General features: G+C 37.0%; 1 protein-coding gene across 1 annotated transcript in view; it reads right to left on the reverse strand.

The window, feature by feature from the left end:
- The window catches only part of ARHGEF7 (Rho guanine nucleotide exchange factor (GEF) 7), a 74,144-nt gene that overhangs the window by 47,533 nt on the left and 16,365 nt on the right, over positions 1-10,246 (reverse strand). Inside the window, exons 5-7 of the mRNA XM_009997917.1 lie at positions 9,473-9,561; positions 2,788-2,882; positions 2,406-2,501 (exon numbers count right to left, since the gene is read on the reverse strand). Of these exons, the coding sequence (XP_009996219.1) occupies positions 2,406-2,501; positions 2,788-2,882; positions 9,473-9,561 (280 nt within the window). The remainder of the gene's footprint in view (positions 1-2,405; positions 2,502-2,787; positions 2,883-9,472; positions 9,562-10,246) is intronic.

Below are 10,246 nucleotides of genomic sequence, written 5' to 3' on the forward strand. Positions count from 1 at the left end.
GAGGGTGGCACACAACTAAAATCAAACCATGTCCAAACAACTCGTTCCTTTGAAACACACAAAGAGCCCACTACAGCATTATGTGTTCTGAAAAAAAAACACAATGTAGTGTTTAACAGCATGAGGATTAGGTAAGCCAAAGTGATAAAGACAAGAAGAAAAGCACCGGAAAGTTACTGTCACTGAAGCACGTGCCACGATTTTTTAAGAGAAAACTCAACTGACAAACTGACTTAAGCAGGGTGTGGAATTCAAAAATCACTAAACTCTCATCCCCAAAGTCAGGAATTGGTCAAGCAACATAGGCTGGCGGCACAACTGGCAGGATGCCAGCATTTGGTCAAGTTAGAAAAAACACCACACCAGATGCTGCAATATTAAGTGCCTGAATGACGGAAGTATAAGCTCTCTGCCAAAAACTAAAATAAAATTATAGATCTGTTTTCAGCCTGGGAGCTCCTCTGAGTTTACAGAACAGGTTCATCAGCCAAAAAACATGGCAAAATGACAAAAAACAAGGCAGCAGGGCAAGCTTTCTTCTACATGATGGGAATTATGATGGATTATATATAAACAGAAGGAAGCTGGATGTTCAAGTTAATATACTATGATGAAAATTAAACTGAAAACATAACTTGGAAAGCTCAAAGTATTTATAAAAAGAAAACAACAGAAGATATTTGCAGTAACCCCAGGGCATCACTTCCTCTGCCCACCTACTAGCATCCATTATGTTCCTAATGTATTACACAACAATATTTGACTTACCAGGAAGAAATTAAAAAGTACATTATGAGAAGGTACTCTAACAGAGTTTAAATCAAAGAAGAAATTCTAAATAAGCTTTGAACTTGAAGCTGCATTATTAGATCATGTTAATCTACACACCAAGTTGAAATAAAGCTTGCATTAATATTCATTTGAAGACATATGCTCTTCCACTCCTGGTTTTAAGATCATCTTAAGCAAAGTTTCAAAAGATGATGGTCTGTTCATGCAAGGTACTTCACTTCTCTAACTTCTGAATCACAGAAACAAAATCATGTTAACAAAAGAATGAGACAACAGAAAGTTGAGTGACAAGAAAAGAAAGGAAACATTTAAGTACCTGAACATATGCTCATTCTCAGGGGTTTAGACACTTAACTGATCAAGTCTAACTTGCCAGAAAGATTGTCCTTCTTTCTCAAACACAGTATGGAAGAAAAAATACTTTCAAGAATGTTTCTATTCCATTGCCGAATGGTCACCTTAACTACACCATGCTCCTTTCCATTCTCTCTAGTCTAAGTTGCCTACAGGGAGAGAAGCCAGGCAGTAAGAGGATGTAGGATCCAAAGTGAGCAACAGACCCAGGCATACATTACTGCCTAATGGAGACACAGTTTATACTTTGTTATGACAATTTCCTCTTCACAAGGCAGCTGAGAGGAAAAGAGGAGGGAGAGGCCCAAACACATCACACTGTGCTCATATAAAGATCACTCCTGCCTTTCAAAAGAGACATTTTTTCCTCCAAGACTTTCATTCCTTCTCACTGCCAAGTACTCCCAGCAAACTGAAACACATCTAAGCCCTCAATAGCAATTCAAATTACTAACTTGGCAGAAAACAAGCAAATTTGGATTAGCAAGTTGCCGTAGCTCACTCATCATGTGGACAGATAAAACCAGAACACAGGCAAGGAAAAGGACATAACCAAGGTTAGAAACAGATACTATGTTTTCAGTGGAGTTTCAACACTAGAAAATAATTAGGACAATTCAAATGTGATATGGTTATCTTCTTACTTGGTGCTCCCAAGCTATGGAAGGAGTACAGGTGTCTTCACTTGATTTTTTCTGTGCTTCTCTATCCTTACATGGTATGGTAGAGCTGTTGAGGCTGAATTTTCTAGTCAGATTGTTCTTCCTGCCTATCCTACTTGTGTCTCCCAGCACGTTTTGACAGGCACCATTGTTCAGGACAAGAATACCAAATATAAGGGTTCTTAAACAGTGTTCTTCATTCAGTTATTTTTTTCCCCTTCCCCCACTGTCCCATCACAAAGCACCCTTCATTTCTCCTCATAATCTCTTAGGATCTAAAAGTCATCCATCCAAAACAAAAACCACCACTTTCTCTGCTTACTGGTATGCAATTGCATCATGGAAATTAATAAATTGTTCCCAAACTCTGCTAAAATTCCTACCTCTGCAATTGCATCCTAGGGCTAATTTCTATCCGCATGAGCAATCAATGCATTATCCAAACATTCATTACTGCATTGCTGCAGTAACTGTGCTTAAAGTGAGTGAAACAAATGGACAAACAGTATCTCAAACATCAACATACACAAGTAAAATAAGGAAAAAAAATAATTTGCTTGTTAGAATTTCAGAGTATCTGGTATGCATCGTACTTACTTGGTGCATTCTTCTAAAGACTGTACAAGCATTTGCTGGAAAGAACTTATTTCTTCCAGGTTTCCCATTAGGTATGAAGTATTTGCCGAATTTAACCTGGAGCAAAGGCAAAGAAAAGTGTTTAGGTTTGCAGTTATTGACTAATTGTGTTTTAATAAAACCTACAACCTTAAAAGAAAATGCTTTCTGGTTCTTAGATCAAGGACCAGACTGTCTTAGTCAGCAAGCAAACTGAATAAAAGCAAGGCCTGCCTCAAGGACCTCACAGTCCACACAAGAAAATACATATTTACATTGAATGGAAGTTTTTACCACATAAGCCCTCCCCAACACATAGGATTTCTTACATCTAATTTTAAAACACCAAAACAAACTCACATACTTTTCACTGCCTTGTAACGGTCGCAGGTAGTTTGAAAGCATTGTTTGTAGCTCCTTAGCATATTCATTTTCTGTTTCTAATATATTTTGTAGCACCTACAATAAATGACAGTTGCTAATTGGTATTTTTTTTTAAGACATACTTTAAAATGGTCAAATTTGATTAACACTGGGAAAATTTAAATGCATGTTCCTATGTCAAGAAAACTAAATAGCAGTGAGAAAGCTTCATATATATTTACGAAATTCACACCAAAAAACCCACACACACTTGATGAACCATTCTTTAGCCATATACAAAAAAGGTGGTAAGGTAACAGGAATTTCACTGCATTTAAACTTATTGTAAAATTTGAGTGCTATACAGTGTGTTCTTACAAAACTAGGAGTAATTATTCCTCCTGTGTACTTCAAAACAGTCAAAGATCTGAGGTCGATAAAGAACATTAGAAGTTGCAAGAGAAATGAATGATTAGCATTGTTTTCTCAATCTCAATCACAACATACAATATCTAATCTTGCTAGCAATGGGTTTACTTATTCAGATGCACTTTTCTATCGAGAAGGTCTGAATATCAAGAGATGTATAAATATCAAGTAACTGTCAACTCTTAGCAATACGATTAGCATTTTAGCGCTCTGTTTAAATGCAGCTTCCTAACCTTCAGCCAAGAATGCAATAATATACACTATCATGAGAAAATTACAACAGATTCTGATGTAAAGCCAAGAACTTATGAAGTACAGTGCACACTTGGTTTCTGGCAGAATATAGATCAAACAATTGGAATACCCCCAAAAACGTAGAAAAAAGCATTTTACTGGGCCATCTCCAGGGAGTCTGCTTTAGGATATCCTCCAATATATTCACATCAAGTTCTGCTCTGCTTCTAGCAGGCAAATTATGTTTTGCCTCCAAAAAGTTCATGATTTAGCAAGTGACTCATGAGAACTAAATGTAGTTCAAGGAACAGAGCTGATCTTTGAAAACTTTTTGCTATTCACTGGTCACGAGCCACACCACAAACCTTCTCTTTCTACTACATGCCATATTTGTCAAGCTTACAGTAATATCTCATTTCAGCATTTATAGTAACGACTGTAATTGAGTGTATTATTCACTGTTGTAGTCAATACTCTTTCTTAGGAAATAAAAAAAGCCATTCATTCCTAAATGCAAACCTGATGAAATAACTTTAAATAGTTCAGTATGTCAATGATGAATTCACTGTTCCTTTCATTGGTGTCATTGATTCTGCTTATTCCTTGAATGCTTCTATTCATTTGGAGAGAGAGAGACACCACTTTTGCATTCATTCTTTTGTAGGAAATCTGAATCCTGAAGATTAAAATGTCTCCATTCTCTGCTAAACACTATGACAGAAGAATGTCAAAGGGAAAGTTACAGCTACTAACTAGGAAGCTACAGCATAAAGTACAAAACCGGCACACAATTTTTTAAAAAGATGTGGGTTTTGACCACTTAGACATAAAAAAAGGAAAAAACGTCCACCAATCAAGCACTAATTAAATTCCACATTCTTTACACATATATAAAATAAAGTCAGTGAACTGTTAAAATGTAAAAGCACTTAAGAATCATGAGGTTAAAAATTAAATGTAAGACCAATGTTTTCCAGCATGGCTTCTCCTAACAATATCTCCCAGTCTAAAGGCATTACACAGCTATTAGTAGGGAATAGGAGACTGAAAGCCAAGGACAAAAAAGCAGTGTCCTGATAAAGCAGTGAACAGCATTAAAAGATAAAAAAAAAAAGATTTAAATCAACAAGTTTGCTAGAGATCTTGAAAGGATGTACCAGTTTCTCAGAGCATTTTCATTCTTAGCCATAAACAGCTATTTGATAAGCTTGAAATGAAACTAGCTTCACATTGTACACAACTCCTGTTATTTTCCTGTCCTGGTTTGGATTTTTATTTGAGGATTTTCTTTGCAATACAGAGAATAAGGGATTGGAGGAAGAAGACTTAGGGGAGGCAAAAGAAAAAACAAAAGAATAGGAAAACATAAAAACTAGAATCAGTAACATGATGAATCACTGGAAAAAGGAAAATAAATGCAATTGTAAATATGCTACAAAAAATATTCAGAGCACTAGATACACTTATGCTGCTTTGTTATTCTAGTAGTTCACAGTGTTAAAGAATACTTCAGATGCACACATAATTTTAAAAACTTCCCAAAACACATAACTATTTCCCTGTTTGTTCTTTTTATTATGAGTACAGTTTCCACGGCATAGAACATTATTTTACTTCAAATATCTTTTAAAAGAATAATCTTGCTTACACAGCTCTAAAACATCAGTTCCGTGAACTCTTGCATCCTTCCAGCTTGACTTACCTACCCCACGGAGAAGCTATGAGGATTAAATGCCTGGACTTTCCTTTGAAGGACTAAGTAGTCCGTCCAGCAACTCAGTATTTTGGCACCGGAGCACCCTCGCATCCCTGACATCCCCATCTCACCCGCATGCTCTAATAATCACCTTTCTTCCCTTTCCCACTTTCTGTGCGTCCTGGCTGCTGCAAGACCCCATGAGACTTCCAGGACCTTGTTTCCACAACTCCTCCACAACATTTGCACAGATAAGCAGCACTGAAGTGGCAGATTTTGCAGTACGTAACACTGATGAATAGCAGGCTCAGACAACTGAGCTCATGCAGCACAAGCTCTCTCAATCGCACGGCATGGAAAATACAAGTATGGTTAACAATTCTGTCACACAAAACTCCAGCCATCTCCCTAAGGCAAAAACTACCACCCAAAAATTGATTTTAAGTGACCTACATGAAGCTGATCACCTTCCAAAAGACAGGGGGAAAAGGCAGATTTCATAGCTGGGATCAGGCACAATCCTGTAAGCATAATCCTGTTTTAGGGGAGTAGTATGGCACTCAGCTGAAATGTCACGTACTTCAGCAAAACAGTGATCACTGTCTGATTTTCCTAGATCATGAGAATCTGAGAGATTAATCCCTTATAACAGGCCCTCAAAGGGGGCAATGTAAAGCACCATACAAGTATACTGTATCTCAAGGGTCCTCAAAAACTCTTTATGAACTTCAGTAAACACAAATTCTTGACCCAACTTCACAAGCACAGCCTTCAAAGGAGGGCTTGCTTTCCATCACTTCTCAAGCACATAAATTAAAAACTCATCCTATGGAGAAAATTGCCTATTTATTTGCCTGCTTTAGAACAGCTACTTAATCTCAAGACAACTGTCCTCTAAGCAGAGATAACAATTTTATTGTGGACATAAATTTTTTAATCCTCTAGGGATTAACAAGTAAAAATAAAACTCAGCGTAATGCCTGTCTCCAGGGAATAACCTGCAGTAATATGCCCACCTCTTCAGTAACAAGTTACTAAACTACTTCTACATGAAAAATACCTCATGCTCGATCACAAGTCTGGTTCGTATTACACACCGCTGCAGATTTTTACCATTTCATGGAGGACAAGACCTTGTAGCACTAGCCATTCTCTACTAACCTGCATTCCTGAGCCAGGCAAAAATGTAAGCATAAACCCAACGTGCTGTCTACTCAGCAACACCTAGTGCAAGGCACAACTAATAAAGCACACTGAGACTGAAAGGTACGTGGCTTGTGTTACGAACTTCAGTTGTAGCTGTGTAAATCCACAAAAATAAAAAGCACATTTACAAAGGGGTGAAGAACAGAGGAAAGCAGTGAAAGCAAGCTCCTCTATACATGAAGCACCTTTCCTTTATCCTATTCCAGTCCTCCTCTCAGATCAGAGCCTTTCCTATCACTTTCTTAACTTCCTCTGAGCCACCTTTTGATTTTGTCCTCAATGCAACAAATGCACCCACAGGTGCTACCTGCACAAATCTTTCCCTAGGAAAAACTGCAATAAACCATCACAACATTTGCAGGGTCTCAGCATATACCTGTATGGGGGAGGATAGCTTCAACATAAAAATAGCAAGCAGCCCCAGACTACCAGTCTCAAACCATGCTTGGTTGTTAAAGAGAGTCTCTAACACAGATTTAATGCTTACTCTTAAACTTAGACCACATTCTTTTAGCTACCAGTTGTCAAAGGTGGAGCTGTTCTGTTGTTACCATAGAATGGGCTCGATTTTGTTATCAGTGCATACTGATAACCAGACTGCTAGTACAGGCAAATTCCACACCTGCAGGTTACTTTCAAAGACAGAACAAAAAGTCAACTCACAAATGAAACTGCTTTCACTTCAGAGAATGGGTTTGCTGTTTGTCTTACTTTCATGTAAAAATCATTACATATTTAATAATTATTAAAGATTATTTCATAGTTATGTTGCCACAGGAAGCACTTAGTGTTTTTTCAAGAAAATCTAGATGTTAGCTAGTCTAGTTTAGGTTTTAGTACAGCAGTAAAGTCTTACTTCTCCAAAATAACCCCTCACTCTTTAAACAAAAAGGAATAAAATGGTGATGTTAAAAAAAACAAACACAAACAAACAACCTGGAGCTATCTGCCATTCTGTGGAAAAATGTGGAAACAATTATCCAATTCACTGGATACATTTAAGAACAGCACTCTAGGGCATGTGCTCTAATTTACTATATTTATTAATATGAACTGGTCATTCCCTCCCATCCCAATATATCACCCACAGTTAATGAAACAGCTAGCAGTCCTACTTCAAAAGCCAGCTACAGTTATCTGTTTTTTAAAGTATTTAGTAGCTTAAGTCTCCATTATTATGATAATAGATTACCCCGGGAACAATTATAAAAAGCACACAATCCAAAGGTTATACTTCAAAACTGTATGGCCTTTTATAACTTAGCAGTCCTAACTACAGTTTTACACAAATACAAACATTTACACCCTATTTTTTTCACTGAAGTACACTATCAGTCCCCAGAATGGCCTGTATTACTCTTACAAAGTAAAACACCCAACCACAAGATTCAATTGATTTTGGACACACTTAATCTGAAGTCTTAGTTAAGTCTAAATAAAACAGCTGCAACTCTTACTTTTCACCATAAGAAGATCTATCAGGGAAATAACAAAATAAGATTATATATGAGAAATGTATTTGCTGCTGACTTCAAAAAAAAGGCAAAAACGCCCCAACAAAACCAAAACTGACCCAAATCTAAAGGACTGGCGTTGAAGAGACCTGCCAATTTATTTTGATTCAAGTTAGAATCATAGAATGGTTCAGGCTGGAAGGGACCTAGAAGACCATCTAGTCAAATCCCCCCCCCCCAAAGGGCAGGGACCCCTTCCACTAGACCAGGTTGCACAAAGCCCCATCCAACCTGGCCTTGAACACCTCCAGGGAGGGGGCATCCACAACCTCTCTGGGCAACCTGTTCAACATAGATATCAATTAAACTTAACTAAAAGCCATCTTCTGCCTAGTGAAGGAACTAAACCCCTCCTTGATGCATTCACTTCAGTTTACCTGTATTGAAAAAAGTTGATTTTGACAACAAAGCACTAAAAGATAAGACATACTTGCTGCTACACACAACAGCAGCTTTGACAAAACTACTATAAAGAGATAAAGTGAAAAAAAAAAGTTATCTCACATTTTGTTGCTGGATGTACCACAGTTACATCATTACTTCCTGCAGTTTGAGGGAAGGTGTGCCTGCGCAAATACTTCCCACTGTGACTAGCAGGTGTGGGATACAATAGCCTAAGTACTACAATCCTCCCTTTACCATGAAATGATGGCTACCCACAGAGGCACCAGGCAAGCCAGGGGAGAGAAGCAGGAGTTTGTTTCATTGTTTTCAATTAGTGGGCTATATGCAAAACTGCTCTCTTCTTCCAGGTGGTTGGTGCTATTTATGTCACAACCACAGAAGATGAAAGCATAAAATGATGCTTTATGATCCACCGCTAAAAAATGACAAAATTAAAAACAATGACAGCTGCTTTAAAGAAAAGAGAAAGACACCTTATGTTTTGCTTTTACACCAGCAGGGAGCAGTGGTTAACAAAAACAGTAAGATGCTTTTTGCTTCCCAGTGTATCTACTGTTAGTAAATAAAAGACTCTCAAAATGGTTACAACAACACATTTAAATACAGTTTGGTTTGTTTCTTACATGCATCTACTAATGAGGTCTGAGTATTGGGTTAAGAATTCCTGGGGTTGTATCAGCCAGGCTGACTCTGGCTATACTGCTTTTGTTGTGAAAGCTATTCATCACTGTAAGGGAGAGGTTCCTAAAGCTGATTTATAAGAAGAAACATAAAGAAGGCAAATTCATTCAAATGTTCAATCTCTGGTTCAAGAAAATAAGACAAAAAAAGTCTTAATCCCTTTAATACAGTAAAATTTCACTAATTCATATAGAGTGGGGAAGACTATAGACTGTATATTCAGGGGATGTGGGAGAAAAAGGAAATTAAAAACTAGCAAATAAAATGCACATAATTACAGAAATGCCTAATACTCACTTACTTTAGACTATAATTTTGCATGATGCTGAAGAATCAGTATATGTGATATTCTATTAAACCAATAATGATCTTGTTTATATGAGAATTCACTAAAACCCCTAACTAGTTTTGGCACTAAGGCTCTGACAAGACTGCCAAATTTTTGGTGCAGATAAGAGCATTTACTTGAATGACGTTCTACTGTGTGTAACAGCTGAGATGGAGGAAAAAGGATCACTCACCACATTGTAATAACTTTTGTTAATTGCAGATGTATCAAAGCCTTTAGGTGGACTCTTCAATGTACCTGATTTGGGGGAGACCGGTTTTTCTGAAAAAAGAAGATAATTTTTGTGTCAGTGGGGTGCAATTTCATAGCTCAACACTAGAGGTCAAACAAACCACTTTAAAATATCATGAGATAAAGTGAAAATACTGCTTCACTGTTAAGTGTATATACTTGTGCTTTAAAATATTGGTAAAGAATCAAAATGGTTCATATGTTCACAGTAAATGAAACTCTAGCCTCAATGAAGGTAAGTAGGAAAACTTCCATTCTTTATCCTGGAACCAGAGATCAGTTATTAAAATAAGCTTTTCAAAAACTATTTTTTAAAAGCAAGATGTTATCACAGACTGCAATTAAAAAATAAATAAATAAAAAAATAGCAATTTCCAAGCACTATAAACATTTTTTTAAAAAGCAGTATTAAGTTTTTATATCAATTTAATGAACTTGGTAAAAGTAAATGACCAATCAAAGGCTGAACATAACAGAGGTGGCCCATTACACTCATTCTGGTTGAAATAGAGAATTGAAACACTGTACAGGTAGTAGAGTGACTTACCACATGCCTATCCCAGAAAATAATCCTTTAAAACTAATCATCTTTTACTGTAAATGAAGTAAAAAGTAGAAATACTTATACACTTGAGAACACAGTCCATCATAACAACAAATGCAACGTTTCCTATAATCCCATAGTGTATCTACCCCCAAGTAATGCACGCTCTTC

This window comes from Chaetura pelagica, unplaced genomic scaffold (assembly GCF_000747805.2).
Source record: "Chaetura pelagica isolate M959 unplaced genomic scaffold, ChaPel_1.0 scaffold123, whole genome shotgun sequence".
Lineage (NCBI taxonomy): Eukaryota > Metazoa > Chordata > Aves > Apodiformes > Apodidae > Chaetura > Chaetura pelagica.